Consider the following 23,526-nt stretch of genomic DNA (forward strand, 5'->3'; position numbering starts at 1 on the left):
TATAAGCAGATGAAGCAGAAGTTGTTTCAGGTACAGTATGGTAATATGGGTTATTTTAACAACCCTATTACACGCAGGCAGGCAGTAATAAAACAAGTTAAATCATTAATAATATTTCATAATACTCTTATGAAGACAGAGAATTAGTGTTTAACATGTTGCATAAATAAATAGATACAGTATATCCTGGAGTTAGGAGGCAGAGTGAAAACTGTTTCACAGGAGGAAAAAAGAGAGACAGCCATAGTGCCAAAAGTCATAAATATTAATAGCAATTAATCTTTTTAACTTTTAGTTATTGATTGTATCTAAATATGGATGGTATTCAACTGGAAAACAAAATCAAGTGTGCAGTCTCTTTTGTGTTTTGCAGATTTATATACTTAAAAAAAAAAAAACACTTGAAATTGTCTCATAAAGTTGATTCTTCATCATTATTCTTCAACAATTTTCCCTTCAACAGCTTCATTGTCGCATGTTGCCATAAAAATGACTCTCCCATCGCTCTCACACATCTTGTATCACGCCTCCCAAAGCTCCTCTACTCGTCCACCGGTCCCTCCCCTACGTGTCTGTCTCTTTGCGCTGGTGGTGGTGGTGGTGGTGGTGGTGGTGGTGGCTGTGCAGGTAGGGAATATGAATTACCTGGCAGGCAGACGGTGTTCTGCTTGGAAGACTGCTGTCAGCATGGTGAGGATGGATGAGGAGAGACAGCAGAGAGATGAGACTGGCAGCTCCAGCCAACCTTCATCCATCCATCCATCCCTTCCTCCCTCCCCCCTTCTTCTACACTCTCTCTGTGCCTCCACTGAAATCTTTATTTTTTTCTTCCTGGGAGCAGGTACAGAGACGTTTGTTTTGTTTTTTTCCCCACTACTTGTCAGGCTAAAAATAGTATGAAACCGTCACCTAGTTCTTGACAAAATAATATTGGTACTGAAGATTACCAGTCTCTGACTTAGGTTTGCAAATATTAGTTGTTGATACACTGCATTGGACCTCATCTTGTAACCACATTATGTTCAGTGACGGTTCTGTGATACTCTAATGTGTGCTTGCTAACCTTTCTCCCCTTCTACAGACCCTATTTCGGGATTCATTTTAGGGGATTACACCCCTAGTCCGGTCACTGGAAAACTACTTGGAGGGCAGTGTTTAGATCCTAATACACACTGATTCACAAGACTTGCTCTTTTAACCTGGTAACTTAACAATGCTGAAATTCTTGTATTTCTTGTTAAATGATCCATAGCTTTGTATTGAGAGGAGCAGACTCTTTCTTTTCACTCTTAATCTGAGATGGATTACAGTGTCTCACTTTGTTACGTGATTTCAACTTCATTAGCCATCTGATTGTTCCACACACAAGTCATGTAGGTGAGTCTTTGGAAGTCCTTCCTTTATATTTCTCATATCTCCCCCGTTATCCTAAGGCTGTCAAATGTTCTGCTTTACCAATTTATCCATCCATCCATTAGTCATACCTTACCTGTTAGAGGTTTGCAGCTGACTGAGGGCGAGATGTGGGGGTACATACTGCACAGGTTGTCAGTCTAAAACAGGGCTAAAACATGCAGAGACGACCATTTACACTCATACCGACGTAACTCGCATGTCTTAAGAGCGTGGAGAGAAGTGGCCAGGAAAGCACACAAACTGCAGACAAAGACCCCAGCTGGCCAGCATCCAGAACAAGTGTTCAAATGTGCACAGTACGCTATTTACTGTTTAACTGTGTATGTTATAAGGTGGGCGGAAATTGACATTTATATGTACGCTTTTAATTCCTATGTCGTCAAATGTGAAAATGTCATTATATTATTGTACGTTCAGAATGTGAATAATGCTTTTTTTTTAAAATAATAAAAGACCTTAAGTTGTTAACGTTTTTTTTGTTTTTTTTTGCTTATTGAATTTGAATTGTTCTCACTTACATGATCTTTCTTTTTTTTTTTTTTTTGACTTTTTTTTCTAAATTTGTTTCTTTTTATTTGTCCCTTTTCCTCTGTTGTCTTTCTGTCCTCAGTATGACTCCAGTGCCGATAAGCTGAGGCAGAGGTATCAGGCAGAGCACTCATGCAGGGATCCATTAGGCAAAAACCAATTTCACACAGAGCCAATTTCATAAATATGGAGTATGGGCCCACCTTTAGCTGTGCTTGACTAGCTTTTAGAGGGATATACAAAACCATAAACAACAAGTCTCTGCCTGAGCACTCCTTGTAAATCATAGCTGAAGTGTGTGGCATGGACCTAAATACATTAAGCTGTAATTTTAACAGTTTAATGAGGAACACAATGAATAACTCCTTTATTTAAAATCCAGACAACACTAATAGAAGATTTATGAATATTTTGAAAAATGTAAAAACTGCCTAATAGCACTGTTCACTAGTGTGTTAGCTGTAACATATGCTACAGTTACTTTGATTTACTTTTATTTAATGAACCCACATTTACCAAAGATCGACCTGGTCTTTATTTGATTTTCTGTGAAGCACCTGGTAAATATAAATTTACAAAATGAAGGCAGTTATAATTTTAGTTTTTAAAGGTACATTCTTGCAACTGCAACCAAACTTTTTCTCACCAGTTGGCAACTGGTATTATTTGAGTTTTAGACTTTTAATGAATTTCTGAACATTTCTAATGTTCTACTTCACTTTGTGATTATGAGTTATTGAATCCACAAAGGTGGGTAAAATGGCAGTTGTAGCCATTTAGCCATTGAAAATCAAATCTGTGAGCCACCGTTTTACCCTGTGCCCCCCTCCTTAAGGGCAAGTTTCATCAAATTTGTGGCCAAGTAAAAAAAGAAAATGGCTGTCTCAAAATGTGATTATCTAAGAAAGCTTAGAAATTTGAGTGGGGTGATGAGGTTAACAGAGGAGAGCTTAAAGGGGTCAAATTGACCTCACTATCTCATTTTAAGTGGAACTTTTCAACACAGACAGGGCAAAGCTGAAGGGACAATCTTTAAACTGGACAATAAACCTTGTACTTGCATGAGCAAGATGATACATGTTCAAATCTACTTTACATGTATTACATAATTGGAGTAATAACCAGCATGAGAGAGTAGTGACTTTGTTGCAGGTCATTTCCTTCCATTAGAAACTTTTTCATAGACCTAATGTAGACGGTTACTCATTATTACATTGACCTTGCGACTAAGAACTCGTATTAACACAGTTACAAAGTGCTTTTCGGGATAAACAGTTGCTGTTTCTTTTGCACAAGATACACCAAACCCAGCACAGCTCCTCTCAGGCTTTTAAGTACTCGCACAACAGGAAAATGCTCAACATGTTCAGTTCCAACATTCAGGACCTATTTTCTCTAAAATGAACATCTGAGGCCTCACAGGAATAAGAATATCTGAGATTTCAGAGGTACAGAATGGCAGAACTCCTACTGTATGGCAGAGGTGCAGCAGCATCAAGGCACGCTGAAACAACTGAGGAAATGCTGCCTATTTGAAGCCTTCAGCCTCTCAGGCTGACCTATCTGGTTTGCATTCCCTCTCTAAACCAAAACTACTCTTATATTTTTGTGTGACCCTGAAGTCATCTTTCTTCTAAGCTTGGATTGAAGTTTTTAAGAGACTATTTTCCACCACAAAGTTGCGTTTACAATAATCTGTACTCAGGAAGTCAGTCAGTCTTCTTTTGAAAACTCAGCTTACATTGAAAGGTCTCTGTTTCTGGTGGCAGAGATGCTTATTGTTCACTCTCCTTTTGTTCCTGAGCTCATGACAGAATTCTTTGACCTCTCATATGATTAGTCATATTGAAAACTGCAAAACAACAGCATATTGCAACAATAACATTGTTGCTGAAGGGCAAATCTGAAACTCGACTTTGCAACAATTCAGCATGTAGCACATAACAGTGCTACATGCTGAATTATGTGCTTTGGGGGAAAAAAATCATTTGCTGTGACGGTTTCAAAATTGTATTGAGATACAGTGGCAAGAAAAAGTATTTATTCTTTTGTCATAAAAATATATATGTATGTGATCTGATCTTCATCTAAGTCAAGAGTATTACCAAATATAATGTGCCTAAAGTAATAACATGTCTTTGTTAAGAACAAGCATAAAAACCTCCAAAGAAGTGGGCAGCCAGTCAATATATTTGTTAACACTCTTGACTTGGATGAGGATCACATCACATTTTATGACAAATTAATGCAGATAACAACTTCCAAAAGGGTTCAGATACTTTTACCTGCCACTGTACTTAGCTTTATTTAGCTTTAATATATATATATATATTAAATATATATATATATATATATTACTGAACAAGGTCCATATACGCATTATGGTCACGTGTTTGGCTCTGTTAGACACTGTAAATTACCATGGTTTTGTATAAATGATTCTCTGTTTGACCTTTGTGATGGTGGTAGTTACTGATGCTGAGAGTTAGAGCAAGGCCTCACTATTTGGGTCTCTACACATTTGTGCTCTGAAGAGATGTCCACACTTATTAACAGCAAGCAGAGCATCTCTGCAAGGGAGAACAGCAGGGGGGGAAGTCAATGAGTACAGGAGGCATTGAGCAGAGAAGAGAGACTACCAAGCTATTATAGAATTATTTTGAAATTTAGATTTAGAGGCATTAAGACAACATTACAGTGGCTTGTATCAAGCGTACTGTATGCAGTTTGGAAAAGAACCAAGATGAGATTTGAGCTATACATTCCTTTTCAGTCTTTACCTAACTTAAAAAAAATAAAGATGCTTTCCCAGTTCTTGTTCAGTTTTGTTAACTGGATACTTTCTTTTGAAGCATTGTTACCTGTTCCTAAACACCTAACACTGTTCTTCCTTCTGTTTTAAACATGCAGTAATTATGCTCACACTCAAAAAGTTTAACATTGCCTCAACAACATCTTCCAAAATCATTATCAGATGTTGTGCAAGTCAACATTCCTGTCTAAATAGTTCAGTCCAAAATGATACAGGTAAAACTCATTCTTAAATTGCTATGAACTATATTTTGACAACTATATACATCAACTGCACTTTGAAAGTAAAATTGTATTATTGTTTTATTGTTGATTGTTAACTTTCAAATCAGACATGCTCATCCTTATTTGCAGATATCAGAGTGGGGTGCCCCAAGGTTCAGCACTGGGTCCTCTTGTTGTTTGTAAAAACCTTTATTCAACTCTGTAAATGTTATGCATAGTATACACAGTTTAACATAGTTTACCCCATGAGGACGACCCTTTAACTTTTCCTTTTGGTCTGCCCAAATCAACTTCTAAAAGCAGGGGGTTATTTGAAACAAACTGCTTCCTATATGTCTAAAGGTTCTGAATGACCAAATCCAAAGGCACAGGGAAAAATCTGCCATCACAGAAAAAGGGGGGGGGATACAATAAGTGTTCAAACAGTGCACAGTTTGAAAATCTTTTCTGAAATGCATTCATCTTGTTCCTCTTGTTTGCACATACAAACCCTGATCTCCCACACCACATGGCAAATCTCTGAAAAGTGAGATTGCTCATTGGGGTCTCTGTCTCAGAAAAATGCCACACTGAGTCCCCTTATTGTTCTACAATTCAGAATGCATGACTGTGTCACGGAAATGGCATATATGGAGAGAGAAGACTGAAAAGGAGGGATGGGCGCTACCTCCCCTGAATTCTGGAAATGAGCTGGAGATCATCTGTATTTTAATGAGGGGAGATCAGTGAGCACTCTTATCTCATTATGATTTGTTGTCTTACCCAAACAGCCATTACCCCGGAGGGTACTGCTCCAACTGCACTGAACTAACCTGTTTGTGTGTTTTCCCGCCCGACCTCCACACTTTTGTCAAACGTAATAAATGTTATTTTTCCCCTTTACCACTGGGTATTAAATTGAAAACGGCTGACACAAGCTGCCCTACATTGCTACCAGAGGGCAATATTGTAAACTTTTAGGTATTTCTACTCCAGTGTACAGTAGCACTTCTGTTTTATGTTCCATTACTTTACTAAAGGTCAGAGGAAAATACTGTAATCTTTACTCCACTAAAGTTATATGACAGCTTTAGTTACTAGTTACTTTGCAGATTCAGAGTCTCATCGCAAAGTGATCTAATAATTATAATTAGATAATGATTCTAATAATCATCATTATTATTAATTATGTTTTACTAAGAATTAACCACCTGTCTGTAAAGTGGTTAAAATCAGCTCCATCTTTACCAGTTTTTATAGTAACACAACTCTGTACATAAATACATGTTACAATATTGCAGAAGCTTTTCAAAACAATTTTTCAGTCTTTTCTCCTTTCAAAAAACAAATTAAAGAAGTATAATGGATGTTGGATGACTTTTCTTACAAAATTCACACAAAAACAGGATTTTGAGATCTCTTTAAATGTGAATTAAACTGATTTTAAAGTTAGTAAGTTCAATACTTTTTAAAATATTCTCTTTCATAGTGGAGTACTTGTACTTTTGTTTTTAAAGTAAGTGGTCCAGTATGTACTACATGAGCATGGGAAAAAAACATGACATGGTACTTTTGCAAGTATGGGAGTACCTTTTTAGGCAAGTACTTATACTTTTACTTGATGTTGGCTTTGGGTACTTCTTCCACCACTGATTACATCACATAACAACCCCCTTCCACTGTGTTGTTCTTAAGTTTTTATAATCAAGTGTCGACCGCAATAATAAGATGGCATCGCTATACCATTGGAGAGAGGCAAATAAGATGCAATGTTTGATATTAAACTATTAAAAACTATATGGATCTTTCAGGATGACATATCATTTTTTGAGGAATACAAGCTTTACCAAAGAGAGGCAGATGTATAGTTTCAATGTGGCTCAAAGACAGAAGAAGAAGTAGGGATCAGATTTAACACTAGCCCATGGTGAAATATTTACTTAGCCTAGATTCATATCTAATGAGTTTAAAGAAACAGTTATGCAACAGAGTCAGTGTTAAATCTTTAATGTTGTGTTTGTTAAATTAGTTCATCTTGTTGCTCTCATACAGTAGAAAGCATTTGAAGAGTTTAGAATGAGCTTCTGAAGCTTTGTTGTTACGCAACGCTCTCGTAGTCGTCCGCTGAATACTAACTGATTGAATCCATCACTTTCAGTCATGTCATGCCAGGCTTATCATCCAATATGCCATCTGCAGAATGACTTCAAATGGTTTACAATGTTGTTGCAATTATTAATTATGCAATTTTAGTCGAACTTCTACAGCTGCCTGATAAGTTAGAAGTTTTCCTCCATATGTCGACAAGGCCTTTCTCAGAAGGAGCTGCTTGGTGATATGAGCAGCGCTGAGCCATTGTTCCTACACGTCTCTAATTAGCTGCGAGTATGCCAGCTCTATTCATGTAGCTTGTCTTAAAGTCCCACACTTTAAGGATCCCACTCACCGCTCATCTGTGCAGATCTGTGCCCCAGGGCCGTGGAAGGAAAGCACGGATAAAACACAGAGACCCATCCTGGTGGGGGAGTTTTTGATGAGCCTAATAATGCAGCAAAATCTGTCATTTTCATGAAAGGATTTCTGACTCTGTTTTTCTGGCCTTTTTTTTTTCCTGGGCCACACGTCTGTGTCACTAAGGACAAAGTGGCAGAAGATGACTAGCTTTGAGACTAATAAAGCCACATAGTTCCTTAGGAAATACTGTACGGCTCAAGTGATTCTGCTTTGTAAAATGCGCTTTTGTTGCGTGTTCAGAGTTTGACTTTATTCATATTCATCAACAATCAGCTACTGACCCTGAACCAATCAAAATAAGATGATGAGACAGTTGCCGCAGGTGCAGAATTCAAAAGATGTCTACATCAAATAAAATGTTCCATTATGTTTGAAACCTGAAGCTGCTTTTAACATTGAGTCATGGTAATTTCCTACCAATCTTACAAGTACTTTGTGATTTCTTTTTCAACATTTTAGATTTTAGATATGTAATCCAAATATTGCATTTTGCATTTTTATTGTTAGTTTTGTTGACTTTGGAACCTTTAAGCTGGTTTCGCTGTCTTGGAACAAGATCTTAAATGGAACCACAAGTGAAACTGTTGTGGTGCAAGGTTCCTGTAAGCACATGTAAACATGACACTCCTGCTTTCAGCAACAAGTTCCATGCCCAGAGCCGTCTCTTGGTAGGTTCTGCTGCAAGCTCTCAAAAGAATAAGAAATAAAATAAATAAATAATAGTAATAATTTGCTGCCCTGACTTGCACCTTGTTTTCATGCTCTGCCTTAAAATAAAAATGAACAGCAAAAATAAACAAAACCCCCCTCGCAATGTTTCTCATTATGTGATTGAAGTGGTCCTGATGTTGTCTTTTCTAACAATGGGCAATGCACAGATTTGACCATCGGTGATTGGCGCACAGCGCTGGTGACTGCATGCCGGTTAGCTGTCGACTTGATCCCGACTCTGATGTCACGCATACTCATCAACGACAATATTGTGAGACCAACGCAGCCGCAGATTATGGAGTGAGGAGCTGCAGTTGCTCTCCACCAGCTGCAATGAAAAAAGCCTGACTCTCCCCGATCTAAGATCTGTTTCAGGTGTTCATTGTATAGAAACACTTTTTTTAATCAACCAAAAAGGTCTCATGTCACACCGCTCTTCAGATCTTTGCACTGGCTTCCTGTGGCTGCAAGGATCAGGTTCAAAGCTCTGTCTCTTGCCTACAGAGTGGTCGACTCCACAGCTCCATCTTATCTCAATTCAATCATTCAGGTCTACATCCCCTCCCGTCCACTGCGCTCAACCAGGGAACGTCGTCTGGTGGTACCAGCACCGCACAGTCGACACCAAGGACAACTGTTCAGCTCAGTGATCCCACGATGGTGGAATGAGCTGCCTATCTCTGCACGCTCAGCCACCTCACTTGCAATCTTTAAAAAACTGCTGAAAACAGAACTCTTCCGCATCTTCCTTTGCACTTAAAAAAAAAAAAAAAAAAAAATGCTAAATGACTAAATGTAAATGTAAATGTAAATGTAACACTTTTTGATTTTGAGTTAATTAGTCAGGGTGTTCACTGTGAACATTGATTTCATTAGAGAATAAATGTGATTTATCAGAAATTATAATTTTTTTGCCTTAAACCAGACAATTAAGTGACAGATATCTTTATTACTAAAATGACATCTGCACAGATGTTTCAGCCTTGACAATAATCTGAATGCCCAGCTTGGGTTTCTATTGACTGATTGTTTTACATTTATAGTTTAATCAGCAAACTGACATGGTGACTGTGATTATAATTTTACCCATTTCATGGGAAATATTTACGTCATGTATGCGTTTTGTTACAGTGTGTTTTTTTCCTTTGTCCAGAGCTGCATGTATCCAAATTCTGTTGTACAATATGTACAATTTATCGTACAATGAATAAACATGTTATGCCTCATTGCCTATTTCCCTCTATTAGGTATCACTATCAAAGACAGCTTGGCGATGCCACCAGGTGTACATTTGCTTGTTAGCTACAGGGATCTTCATCATCAGGTTCCCTCTGGAGTTTTCTTGTAAACAAACAACAGCTATGTTTGCATTCAGTTTTACTCATAGTGTGTTTCTAATAAACATGCGGAATGCATTTCCTTCCTCAAAACACATCTGCAAAGACATCTACTCTATCTTTATTAACATGCACTGCAAGTTATTGTTAGCTGATTTTGCCTACTTCTATGATTTTGTCATGTGTTATCACTTATATTACTGGCAACTGGTTTTTATCAGTATCTCCTCCATTTTCTGAAAACTCTCTAAAGACTGGCTACTAGACTGACTAGACATGTCTTTATTGGTGACCTGTTGGTGTTTGGTTGCTTATCTGAAACCATCACAACACCAGCGCAAAGTGCACTAATGACAGAACCAGTTTAAGTAAATAAATTGTTTTTATTCTGTTGTGAGATGGGCTGGAGGTTTTTGTGCATTGGGTAGACATTTACAATATATTTATATAATTTACACTTGTTTAAAACATTTAATTTAATAAATCTTTTTGGCAAAACATACTACAAAACGTTAAAATCATAAGCTGAACTGAGCTACTGAAAAGAAAATCAGTAAATGCAGATGTAAATAATCAGCATGTAGAAAAGCTACATATGTTGTTGCCACTGGACAGATTAGGGAAAACACACTTTGTTTTACCAATGTTGATAACTATGCATCTTATTTCTTATTTGGACAGTGAGTATATGAACAAATACAAACACCACACATCACCACGTCGCTCTAAAGTCCAACTGATCCAGCTGAGCAGCTGTCATCAGGAACAGACTCATCAGACTTGAGATGCACGCAGCCAAGGCAAATATTAAATATGACTTTAAGAAGAACTAAGAAAACTGCAATTCATTCCTAACATCAGGCTGGAAATATAGCACCAAGTGCATACTGTACTGTAATTACTAAATGTACTACTAAACATATGCTGAAGTGCAGAATGGTTAGAGGTTTTAAAACCTGTCCTGTGAGCATGTTTTCATGCCTTGCTGCGGGTTTGCGCAAGCACGTGTGTGTGTGTGTGTGTGTCGGTGCATGGGAACAGCACAACTTATCGTTATCATTCTACACAAAGCCCAAGTTACAACCTTCATGGACTGTACAGGGAAATCTCCCCTTCACCAGCAGAACACTCACACCAATCAACCACGACATTTAATTGCCACCCCCTCTCACTAAACAAAGGGGTGTGATTGAGCTTAGGGAAAGTTTTGTTGTGCTGATTGCAAAACATACTCTTTAAAGCCCTCATTCTCAGAGTCCTCCCTTAAAACCTGGTGGGTAAAAACAGAACAAAGGGGGAGTTTGCCATCACTGCTGTTTCTCTTGTAAAGTGTTCTTAATTGTGCCGGAAGAAAGTAATTCAAAAGGTATAATTTAAGTTGGCTCATCAAGTTGCCTTACAAATAAGGTGGATTTAATGTGATTGTTAGGTGCAGTAATTGGTGTGCGATGCTCAGATTCCACATTGTTAAGACACACACAGAGATCCCACCACTTAGACCAGCCAACTCCTGAGTTAGTTATATATACACGTTAGTCATATGTTGCATTTGTGATACACCACAACTGGCTGCAGTGCTTACATCAATGTATAATAGTATGGTTGCCAGCAGACCAGTAAATGAACATATGTGGCTGATGATCATTGCTTTGCGATGTCTTGACGGATATTTCTTTAATTTGTTATCATGAGCTGATGTTACTGGACTTACTGAGTGAGCACTGTGAAGCTCTTTTTATTTATTTTTTTTAACCATATCTTTATAAGTCGCTCCACAAATATTTCATGTGTGAAATGCATCCGTTATTGTAGACAGGATAAAGCGCTGTAAACGATTCTAAAACTCATGAGGTGAATAGAGGCCATCAAACACCAGGTGATTGGGCTGTAGCAGCATGGAAACGCATTATAACAATCATTTCTGTACAGACGGCAACTCAAACTGTTTGATGGCTTGGGAAACAATTAAGCTGCACAATCACTTTTGGAAGGAGGTACTATTAGAGCTAATGGTGTGGTGTCTTGCTGTCAGAGTGGTATTTAAGAAATATCAAAACAGGGCAGACAAGTAACTTAAAAAGAGTTGTTCTTCTTATCATATTGTATAGATCTTCAAAGTGTTTGTTTTAATTTGTGTACAAGGTATTAGTGTCTTATTAGCACTGTGGAAACCTAAATCTCACTACACACTTACTTATGGGGCCATGGCTTTCCTCATGGGGATCTGCATGAATACATGAATGCATGTACGTGAGGGGGGGGGGGGGGGGGGGGGGCGTTGGTTTCAGGAGATTTCTATGTGGCATCACATGTATAACTCATACGCACAATGTACAGCATGTCATACATGGTGTGATACATGTTGCCACAAACTACTTTGTAATTAGGATATAATCAGTGCAAAATCTGAAACTCATGTAAATGTTGTCACATGGTTACTTTTGGAAATAAAAAAAACATTTGGAACTTTATAAAACTTTTTTTCTTTTTCAATAAGCTTAGGTCTAAGTTGCAATTCAAATTTAAATCAGTGCAGCACAGAAATCGTTCTAAGACAAGAGAAAGGTTGGCGTTAGGTTATGGTTACTTTATTAATATGGTTTAAAGAAAAAACAGCCCTTCAACATTACTTGGAGAAAAGTATTTGAGCGCCACCTCATAAGTGAGAAAACCTAGAGTCCCATTAATAAAATAATAATAATATGGGACTTAATCACCATGTTGGCAAATTAGTTTGTGGATTGAAACCTAAGTTGTTTGAGAAATGCAACACATGGCTCCTGTAGGCATACCTACATAAAAGTAACGCTGTAAAGGTCAAAGGTCTGTAGGCCTGGACAGTTCAGCAGTAGTTTGTCTTATTACCTTAGACACACTTCCTTCGTCTTTATCTGTGATTCATATGGTTAAACATCAGCTCTTTAACGTCCCTTAGTTGCACATTTACACACACAGTGATTGGCCAGCAACTACTGTGTGACTCATCCCACAGGAGTGCACCGTGTTCAAACCCTACTTGCTCCTCACCTCCATAAATAATTCATTTAGCACAGCGTGAAAAACGCATGTCAATTAGCCAGGTTTATTTTTTTCCTCCCAATCAAAAACAGCAGGTCTCTCGTCATGCCAGCTAGAGGAATCTGCATTATTTAGCATTTCTGGACATGTCTGCTCTGACTTCATTACCTCATTCTACTGTTGGGGAAAAAAAGGGGAAGAATAAAAAAAAAAGTAGGACCAAAGTCTGACTGTGTCAAATATTCTGTTTGATTTGAGCAGGCGTATCTTCTTATTTTATTAGTGGGGATACATGTGAAGTTTGCCTGCTGGGTTACAACTGTGATTGACTATAATTTCCACGGCTCCTTTACAAGCTCTCATCTTTTACTGTACATATCAACCTTGGCTCCTGTAGGTAATTGCTGAAGCTCTTCCAGGAGCTACATTGCTCTTTCCTTGTCTGCCTCAGCATGTAATGACTCTAACGGTGGCACCAAGAGGCTATACATTTGTTTCAATCAACAAATGGGTTTAAGGAATGATTCATATGGGGAAGAAATTAGACCAAACTTCATGTACACTGCATCGCATAACAATCAAGTGAAAGTGGTTTGTTTAAAATCTTTGCAAATTTTTTAAAAATTAAAAACAAAAAAAAAACTTGGTGTAAACCACCTTTAGCACCAATTACACCTCAAGTCTTTTTGATTATGATGCTACTAGCTTGGCACACCTATTTTTATTTTATTGGGCAGTTTCTCCAGTTCTTCTTTGCAGTACCTCTCAAGCTCCATCAGGTTGGATGAGCAGCGTCGGTGCACAGCCTTTTTCAGATCTCTCCAGAGATGTTCAATCGGGTTCAAGCCTGGGCTCTGGCTGGACCACTCAAGAACATTCAGAAGAGTTGTCCCGTAGCCACTCCTCTGTTGGGTCGGCTGAAGTTTGAGGAACATAATGAGCCGATTCCAGTTTGGAATAAGGCTGTAATGTAACAAATTGTAGAAAAGGTGAAGTGTGGATACTTTCTAGATGCACTGTAGCACAATCAGTCAAATGCACAGGCAAGAAGACATACTGTAAGTGAAGAAGTGCAGATCTATTTCTAGGTGCAGATATTTTGCAGTCAAAGTTTCCTTACTCAAGACACACTTGAGTAAGGAGATTGTGTTCAGTTGCTATGTAAATTTAGATGATCAATCTTTTTATGATGGCAACAACTCCGGTACTTGTCATGCATCAATTTTACCTTCCATGTAGAACTTTACAACAATAGTTCATTCTTGACCTTGATATAACAAGGTGACAATCTGACCCCAAGGTCAACTTATTCCAAACTCCTCCAAAATACACTTATTATTTTAAAGAGATGAATATTGTCAGTGGCACAGTTGAGCCCTGGTAAAAGCATAATCATTTAATTTTCCAGACACCCACACAGTCCTGATCTAAACACTGGCTAAATCTTAGTGGTGGTATCTTACTTGAATTACAAACACGTCACCGTTATTGTAGCCTAGAGGCCTTCAAACTGTGAGGCACACCTCCCCAGTGGGGTGCGGCGGGAGAAACGTGAAGCAAAGATACTGCAAAAGATGAAAGAAGCAGGCGTCCTTTAAACAATGGCACATGAGTTATTGTGGTTTAGCCTGCAGATTTGTCCCCCTTATCAACATAGTCAGCTGTTGCAAGAGAGACAGTGGCTAGGACACACAGCTTATGGAGGCGATTAAGGTCCAGTGTTTAAAAACCAGCCTCTCAGAAGTATGAGTCAGACCTTAGTTAACAGGAAAATTTGTACTCAGGTGAATAATATGGTCACTGAGGAGGGGTTGTTTGTATGCGAGTGGTATTGACCTGTGACATTAATTTAAAACTTTATTAAGCTACTATATTTTCAAGTTCCTCCTGTCTTTGTAAGGTCCCAGAGCAGAGCCATACTGCTTTACAAGGGTGTTCCACTAATCCTCAAGCATTTAATATTAAAATGAAAGGTTACCTCAAAATTTAACCTCAGCAAAAACAAAGATATTGTGTTGGTTTGCAGTCATGTCTTTTCCTTTCCTTAGGAACACTTACAGCTAGGACATGGTTCAATGAAGGCAGACCCCCGAATAGAACATTGGTTTTGTCATAATAACAAAATAAGGTTAAATTTAACAACACTACACTTTAATCAAATTGGGATTTGTAGATATACTGCTCAAGACATAGAAGTCTAGCCGGGAGTTATTGTCAGCAATGAACAGCAGCCCTGTTGCTTGGTTACTGTGCCTGCAGTGAAACGTGACTCTGATGGCCCTGGGCTGCTGAGGAAGAATTAGCTCAAGTGAACAGGATTTGAGACTTTGCTTAAACAGAATTGTATATTTCCCTCTGTCTGTAAGCCAAGTGAAAAAGGAAAACGTTTCTTGGGATCATAAATACGTAGCAGGAAAAAGTACGTGGAATTTTACAGTTTTCTGCATTAATTTGTCATAAAAGGTGATAAAGTATTAACAGATATAATGTTTCCAAAGTAATAGTCCTTAATTTATTGAGAACAACTATAAAAACCTCAGTGCTTGTGGAAAAAGTATGTGTACATGAGTCTACAGTATGTAAAATATTGAACAAGCAGGGTGTCTATGGCAGGACATATTGACACGCCACAGTAGTATTGGCAAAATGTTTTGTGGAGTGATGAACCTATATTGAACTATTTGGAAAGAACCCACAGCACTACATTTGGCGTAAAAAGGTCACAGCATATTATCATGAAAAAATCATCCTAATCGTTAAGTATGGTGGAGGAAACATCATGGTTTGGGTCTGCTTTGCTGCATCAGGACCTGGACAGCTTGCAGTGATTTAGGCGAAGATGAATTCCCAAGGGTATCAAAAAAATCTTCAGCATAATGTGAGAATATCTCAGCTAAAACTAAAAGAAGTCGGGTGATGCAATAGGACAATGAGCCAAAACGCAACAGAATGGCTTCAGAAAAACAAAATCCACCTTTTGGAGTGACCAAGTCAGAGACCAGACCTCAACCTAATAGAGTTGATCTTGAACGACTTGAAGAGAACCACACACATGAAATGTTATTCCAGTAGCACTAGATGTTTTTATAGTTGTTCTCAATAAAGACACAAAAGTGTGTTATTATTTTAGGCATATTATATTTGTTAATACTCTTGACTTATAAGAAGATCAGATGACATTTTATGACAAATAATAATAAAAAGGTTCACATACTTTTTCTCACCGCTGATTCCTCACGCTCAAATATTAAAGTCAAGAAAATTGGAATTGTAGCCTGGAAAATAACATCAAACCAAAAACTCGTGAAACTCAAACTGCCAATTGACACTCTTACAGCTGTTGTTGCAAAGTGACACAAAGATAACCGATTCAGCAGTAATAATCTGTTGACATTTCTAAACCTATGGGCTTATGGTGAAGTGAAGTGTGAAAGGCTGTGTTGTAAAAAAATGAAAAGTCATGACAGCCAATTAAGAGTTCAAAAACTGCAGCTTTTTTCGTTTGTGTTTTCCTCACTTTCATTCCACTTGTATTCCCTTTTTGCCTTTGCACATACCTTAATACATACATCCCTATGCACTTATAATAACAACTGCATAAAAATAACTTCCTTCCCTAATGGTCTAATTTAGTGGACCTGAAGCCTCATCTCTCCTCGCACTTTGCTTTCAATGTTTCCTCCCTGACTTTGATATTTTGCTTGCTTTGTACCTCACAAGTACAAGTACTGCAAGTACTGCAATGACAAATCCAATTATATATATTTTTTTTATTCATACTTTTTATGGGTTACTCACAGGGTACGCAACCCAACAGTGCAGGCCTCAGGGCTACAGTATCTGATGTAACATCTCTACCACTGAGTGGTGCTAATGAGGACGGTTTCATCAAGCGGACTGAGATTACCAGTGAGAGGCCTCATTCACTGTGGTCAAAAGCTGTTTAATCTTTAACTTTTTTTCTGTGGATTTTGCTTAATCAAAGGAAAATGCTGAGGTGTCCAGACTTACCGCTGGAAGACGAGGCAGAGGAGTGAAGCTGGTCGCCTGGGTCAAATGGCTGGAGGCAGGTTGCCAGGAATTTGCAGGCAAATCAATATTAACACTCACTGGAGAATTGTGTCTGAGAATGTAGCAGTTTAACTCAACTAAAACAGTTGTGTTGATCTGATGTAACAGATGTATTAACTTCACATTAACATTAAAGTCATATTGCACACTGGCAGCATGATAGAGGAGTGTTTAACACTCCCAAAAGAAAAGCTCATGGGTTGAAATCGGTACTTCCGTTTTCTTAACGCAGTCCAACAATATGAAAGCAAGGTGCCTCTTGTCTGTCAATGTGAGCATGAACCACCGAAGACATTTTTTCAGCACTGTAGCCAGGCAAGAGTCAGCTCTGTCGAGCCTATTAGAGGTAATTTAGAGGTAAAAATGTATCAGATCCTCCCTGCAATTGGCATGGATGGACTTGTAAGTACAACAGCTCTAGATTTATTTGTCAGACCTCCCTTGTACTTAGACTGCTTCCTCCCCGTAGATCATGCTGAGTTAATTTCAATAATAAAATTAATCTACACCATCAAGATGTCTCTTCGACCCCATCCGGATTGGACTGCTCAAATACCTTTTACCTTTGATCGGCACGTCCATATTAGATCAGATCAATCTATCTTTACTTACAGGCTAAGTACCACAGGCCTTTAAGGTTACTGTGGTCAAACCTCTACTCAAAAAGTCTACTCTGGACTCAGGGGTTTTAGTAAATTCTAGACCAATATCCACTCTGCAATTTACATCTTCTTTACTCCTCTTTTTTTTTTTATAGGCTTATAGTTAGAGGTGGCTCAGGTAACTCTGGACCATCTCTTAGTTATGCTGCTATAAGGTTAGTCTCCTGGGGGACCTCTTCTGATAAACTGAGGCTTCTCCTCTGTTCTCTTCTCTCCCCTCCTATCCTCTCCTCTATCCATTCAAATCGTACCATTGCATGCACCAACTTTGTCTTTGCTCTCTCTCGTAGTTGTGCTTCCTCCTCTCTCTTTCCATCTCTGTACTCCTCTGCAGGTATCCTCGGCTCGGGAGTGGGAGCTGTATATTCCAGTTACTGGCCCTACCAACCTGCCCAGTGTTTTTGCCGCTTGTTGTTGTTTTCTTGTTGCCTGCTGTTCTTTTCTCTCTCCTCTGGTCGATGGCCGCCCACCCTGAGCCTGGTTATGCTGGAGGTTTCTTCCTCTAAAGGGAGTTTTTCCTCTTCACTGCTTCCTAGCGCTTGCTCAAATGAGATTGTTGTGTTTTCTATGTTTTGGAAGCTCTTAAACACTGTAAAGTGCCTTTCTCAGACTCAAATCATGGCTGTTTTTTCAAGAGGACACTGCTCGGCACTCTAAAGCAAACGTGAATCAGCTGTATGCAAAGCACGTTCGGGCAGACTGAATGTGGCCACACAATCGGAGGATCAATACATGAAGTTTGTTCCCTGAGAGCAAGAAAATGAATCAAAATCAACTTGATCACAGACACTGAATTAGATTAAAATAAACAGCACATGACTCCAATCAGCAAAAGTATTGTCAGAAGAAGGCTGTAGGCCCTGCTGTGGAGAGGTGTGCCTGTGTAGGCCTGATGATATGAAAGTGCTGCACTGGCCAGTAGTACAGTATAATAAAAATACTTCAAAAATGGAAAGTGGTAGTTTTACAGCTTTCAGTCTTACTTTAAAGCATCTTCAGGAGGAGGCATAGCAAAGACACCACTTCTGCTTTAGTGGCACATGGTGATTCCTTAGTGGTAGTTATGGCACTTGCTTTCCACTGACATACTGTACACCATTTCCTAACAGCAGATGCCACTCACAACTGGTGTGCCACTCTGGTAGCTCTACAGTAGGTAACATTACACTGTCAGAGCAGTACATACATAAATCTTCAACACCCACACTGATTAACAACAGTTCTGTCTGCATGTTTTGGCATGTACAATTTATCTGTGAGACACGTCCATACCTTTGATCATACATAATGTGATCAATAGGTCTTTAAAATGTGTATAGCACATTGTTCACTGTTCACTTTAATCTGACACAGTCTCATCATCCAGCATCATGTGAAGTTTTCCAGTGCCGTATACTTTGATTTGGTGAATCCACTTCAAAATCTCATGTGTTGGTTGTGAACAGGCTGTTTGAAGAAGAGGCTCTTATACGCTGAGAAACCTGATTTTAATGCATGTCCAGTGCAAACAAGACACACACAGCAGGCATTAAGTGAGAGAAGACTTCATTGTGTTTCTCACAAACACGAACAGAAACAACAACAGGTAAACAGCAAAAGTCCAGGCTCAGAAACATACAGTATATACAAATGCAAATCTAAATATGTAAACAGATGAGTCATCATCTACTTCACATTTTAATGCTAGGGAGCTCTTGAAAAATAACTTATTCCTTTAAAAAATGTGTAATGAGAACTTTTGTTACATCTACCTTATTTATAGCCCTTTAAAATCAAGAGCATTGTAAGTCCATAGCTGAAGTTATGAATGAGGTAACTGGAATAAAAAGGAACAGAGAACTGTAAGAGCTGACAAGCTGAAAATGAAACATAAAAGAAAGAAACAAAGGAAACCACTGATCAGAAATTAAAGCAAACAAAAAAGTAAAGAAAGCACAACCCCGCAACACTCAGCAATCCTCAAATATTTACTTGAGTGAAAAGGCAGTGTAACTACCCTCACTGGGACCACTTTATGATGAGACACTTTTTGTGAAATGTTTATAGGTGGTTTTGATCAATTATTAATTCATACATTGAATGGTTTATACCTCATTTTTAAGCCATTAAGAACAGTTTCTGGACCTGCAGGCTGGGGAAAAAAAAAACTGCCCAAGAATATTTGTTTTTTTGTTGTTTCCTCTAAATGATCGCCATTGAACCTTTTTGAAGAATCTGCAGATGTCTGGTATCTATTTTTAAGACTTACAGCTGTAGACTTATTTATAGAAAAAAAATAAAAATAAAACTCTTATTTAGCACAGTAAGTGTTCTCCTGGGGGGTGAACATCTAGCAGCAAGTTTTTCACAACCAGCACAAAAGTGGTGCAACATTTTAATCTAAAAAGAAAATTATGTAACCAATATAAAAAAAAATAAAACATGCAAGCATTATTGCAGAGGACACTGGTATGATATTTTGGTGTAAACAATATCACTAAATATTACTTCTTGGTCTAACTCCCAAAAGAGTCCTGTGACTAAATTGAATATTGGAACAGCATGGGATAAAAACAGATCATTTTAAGAAACTATAGAACGAAAACTTGCTCCCACTTAGAGATGCTAGTTAATAAGAGGAAAGACAGGGATGGAAGCACTAAACCTGCTGGCTAGCCCCTCTTTGTTGGCTTTCCTTTTGCCTGTAGTGAAACAGGCTGGTAGTGTCAAGCTCACCCGCATAGCGAATAGCTTCAGCAAACAGCTTTACCACCTAATAACACACAAAAACAACATTAAGGTGAAGTCCACCAGGCATGAAACACGGTATATAAATGTAAATTAAGGGAAAAGTAGTGATGTTCGCAGTCACTGTTAGTGTAACATTTTCTGACCTGGTAGTTGGTGATTAGGGGAACACCGTGGTCGATAGCCATTCTGCGAATGAGGAAGTTATCCTTCACGTGGCGAGTGTTGTTATTGGGCAAGTTTACCACCAGGTCAATATGACCCTCGCTGATCAGTCTATAAAAGATTGAGGAACACCATCAGAGATTTCGTAATAAAAGTATTAAACTTACAGTAACACATGACGCACACAAACCCCAAAAATTATTTCCACATAAAAAATCATTACTAATGAGCAGCTAGTAAATGGTGACACGATTTTCTGAGCAATAGAAACTCTGCAAGTTGACCTTTTTTATCATTAGAATTCAATTTATGTGGTACAATCTAATTTGTAAGATCTAGAGGAGCAGTAGGATGATTTTATTTTAGCCCCACTCGTGTGTGGGGAGCCAAGAGGTGCGAGGCTCATTTTTTGCAGATGGCACGCCAAGCATTCAGGAAAAAAAATCCACCACTAAACAACTTTCATAGGAGTGAATGGGGATAATATTTTTGTCTAGAGTCCAGTTTTTACAATTCATGCATAAAAAGTGTCTTGCATTACAGTTTTTAGTACTTTCTTCAATATGGCAGAATTGTTTTTACTGTTGATGCCATTAAGAATCAACACCTAACCCTGCAGCTTGTTAACTGCCAAAAAACAAAGACAACAAAACAAAACTACATCATTGTGCTTTTAGGTTAGTCAATTGCAGGTATAATTGTAAATAGTTAAAAATAACACTATTCCTAATGTTTTGTTACGTTATTCATGGAGTGCTTGAAATGTCTTTTCTGTCACAGGAAGCTGACAAAATATATTTCTCTCTCTTGCACTCACACACTCACACACACACACACACACACACACACACACACACACACACACACACACACACACACACACACACACACACACACACACGAACACACACACATACACACTGACTTCTGTGCTGCCTTTTTCATTTGAAAGCCTTTGATAGACATCATGTGATGGTGAAGTCTAATAGAAAACATGAAGGATGAACACCAGTGACAAAAAAAAAAGGTCATGTTCGTCCCTATGAAGAGTTGGCCTCCATGACACCTTGCACAGCTGATGCCAGCCAGTGTTATGTTTATCTGTGTATTTGTTTAGGGCTATGACATTTCCTTTACATCTGTCTCTTCACCTGCTCATTTCCAGATGGTTTGACTGTAGCATGATCATGACTTGTCTGTGAAATGATTACTTAAAAATTGCAGTCACGGTCAGATTGCTACAATTATTCTGTTATGCTGGCACCTTTGAGAAAGGCTGCACTTCTGACAGCTGAGCAAATTTTAAGCCAACGTGACCACTGTCAAGGGACTTAAGTTCAAATTCAAAAAAAGCTGAAAGAAATGCAGCCGGATTCACTTCAAGTACTATTAACCTCAAATGTTTTGTCTTGCTTTAGGTATTTTTGATGAAAAAGTTACATTATGCTATATTTATTTGTTTTCCATGGTCACCTAGATGGTTCAGTAGCTTTTTGATTCCCAAACTTGACTTGGCATTTGTCTGACACAAGACTTTCTTCACATCCTAGCCTGGTTAATGCAGTAACTGTGGGATTCAGTCTGTTATATTTTCTTTGATCTTATCAGCATAATATGGTGATAATGAAGCAACTATGCCCTTAGATCTTACGGCAGAATCCTATGCTGATTAGATATCCTAGTTTTGAATCTAATGAATCGCAATTTATGTATTACTCAAGCACTGCCTCAGGAACCAAGTCTTTGCCTCAAAATCAGGAGTTCACACTGGCTCATGTTGTTTTCAGTGTTTCCATTTATGTGTCACAAAATGAAAACATTACTTTAGTGTTCCCAACCTCTTAATACTGGGTAAACTGGTGTGTCCTTCCTTCTCAGTGAGCCAGGCTACAGGAGTGGCAGGCACATCGTTAGCACACAGCCAGGCAGAGGTGGCTTCAGTAGCGTAGAGCTGGTAGACAGAAACGTTACAGAAGATGTGGAATGTCATAAATAATGTATTTTTAAATCTCTTAATAAGCCCATTGATTTTAAACAAGAACCCTGTTCTATAGACTTTCACAACGTACAGGATTTCAGCACTCACCTTGAAGCCTTCCTCTTTTAGCTGGTGCGCAGTAGCCAGGAAATTGGGTCGGAACGAATGCTGCAAGGGACAGAAACAGAATCTTCTAAAAACATTATAAATACAAGTGAATTTGTGTTGTGAGATGGATTGCTCTGTTCATCCAAATACGTCCATGGAAATAGTGAAAGTCCATCAGGCACTGTTTATCACTGAAATTTTGTTGTCATTTTCCCCCCTCATACCTTGGTCTCCCATAGTAACCAGCAGTCATACTCTGGATTTAGGGCGTTTCAGCATGATGGTAATACAGACTATAGATGTGGAAGCTATTACAGAATAGATACTTTGGAGACTCCATATCTGCAACACTGAATATAAAAAGGCTCTGTAACATTATAAACAGTGCCCCTGGTGTAATGCTGGGAATTTGCTCCGAGACTGGATCACTAGAAGTGATAAATTACTGACAGTCCTTAAACAGATAAAAGAACATGGATGGTTTTAGAAAGAGTTGCTCTTAAACTGGTTGAAAGTTATAGAGCACCTCAATTTTTCTATTTTTTATTAAAAGTTTAAGTATCCTGTTTAATGACTCTCTGAGTTCTCTAACAGTTGGAGATTATAAACAAGTCATGGGATTGTTATATTTAACAAAATCTATTCTGAGGTTTTGACTCTGTAGACATTTTCGCTACTTTCAAACATAATAGTGAAACGCACCTGTAGCCTTCTTTCTGCACCGGAAATATGGAGCCATAGGAAACATGGTTCAAATGATCCAATTTTACATGTTGGTGTGTAACAAAAGTCTGAAGTTCTAGCATTCATTTAAGCGGGAAACAAGAGTCAGGTGACAATTGGTATGCACACTGAACAACAATGGTTTGCATGCAAGAGTTGCCAGGAAGGAAGCCACCAATGGCTAAAAAGAACATTACTAATGTTGTTCACCCCAGCATATAAACAGGGCCGTTATTACACTAAACACTGAATGCATGTCTGTCTAACATTTTTTGCTTTTTGTTGGTGTATTGTGAATTAAAATGAAGAGATCGCAATTATTTCTGAAGCTTACTGTACCTGATAAATGGTAGATCTGTTATGGGTTTTTTGTTATTAATGGATTTCCATTACTTTCAAATTTGTCCTACAAACAACACAACAGGGATGTGAAAGAAGAGGAAAATAAATAAAATTGTAATGTATTTTTGTTGTTAGACATCAGCTTTAAATGACCTACTTAATGGATTCCACCAAGCACACTGAAGTTTGTTTTGATTTGCAACTGATTATG

At 38.3% G+C, this 23,526-nt stretch overlaps 1 protein-coding gene across 1 annotated transcript in view; it reads right to left on the reverse strand.

Moving 5' to 3' along the window:
- Nucleotides 1-18,716: 18,716 nt before the first annotated feature.
- cps1 (carbamoyl-phosphate synthase 1, mitochondrial) overlaps nucleotides 18,717-23,526 on the reverse strand; it is a 46,607-nt gene continuing 41,797 nt past the window's right edge. Inside the window, exons 35-38 of the mRNA XM_026375600.1 lie at nucleotides 22,251-22,310; nucleotides 22,003-22,115; nucleotides 20,146-20,275; nucleotides 18,717-20,024 (exon numbers count right to left, since the gene is read on the reverse strand). Coding sequence (XP_026231385.1) covers nucleotides 19,911-20,024; nucleotides 20,146-20,275; nucleotides 22,003-22,115; nucleotides 22,251-22,310 — 417 coding nt within the window. The 3' untranslated portion in view covers nucleotides 18,717-19,910. The remainder of the gene's footprint in view (nucleotides 20,025-20,145; nucleotides 20,276-22,002; nucleotides 22,116-22,250; nucleotides 22,311-23,526) is intronic.

Source organism: Anabas testudineus, chromosome 21, assembly GCF_900324465.2.
Source record: "Anabas testudineus chromosome 21, fAnaTes1.2, whole genome shotgun sequence".
NCBI classification, from domain to species: Eukaryota; Metazoa; Chordata; class Actinopteri; order Anabantiformes; family Anabantidae; genus Anabas; species Anabas testudineus.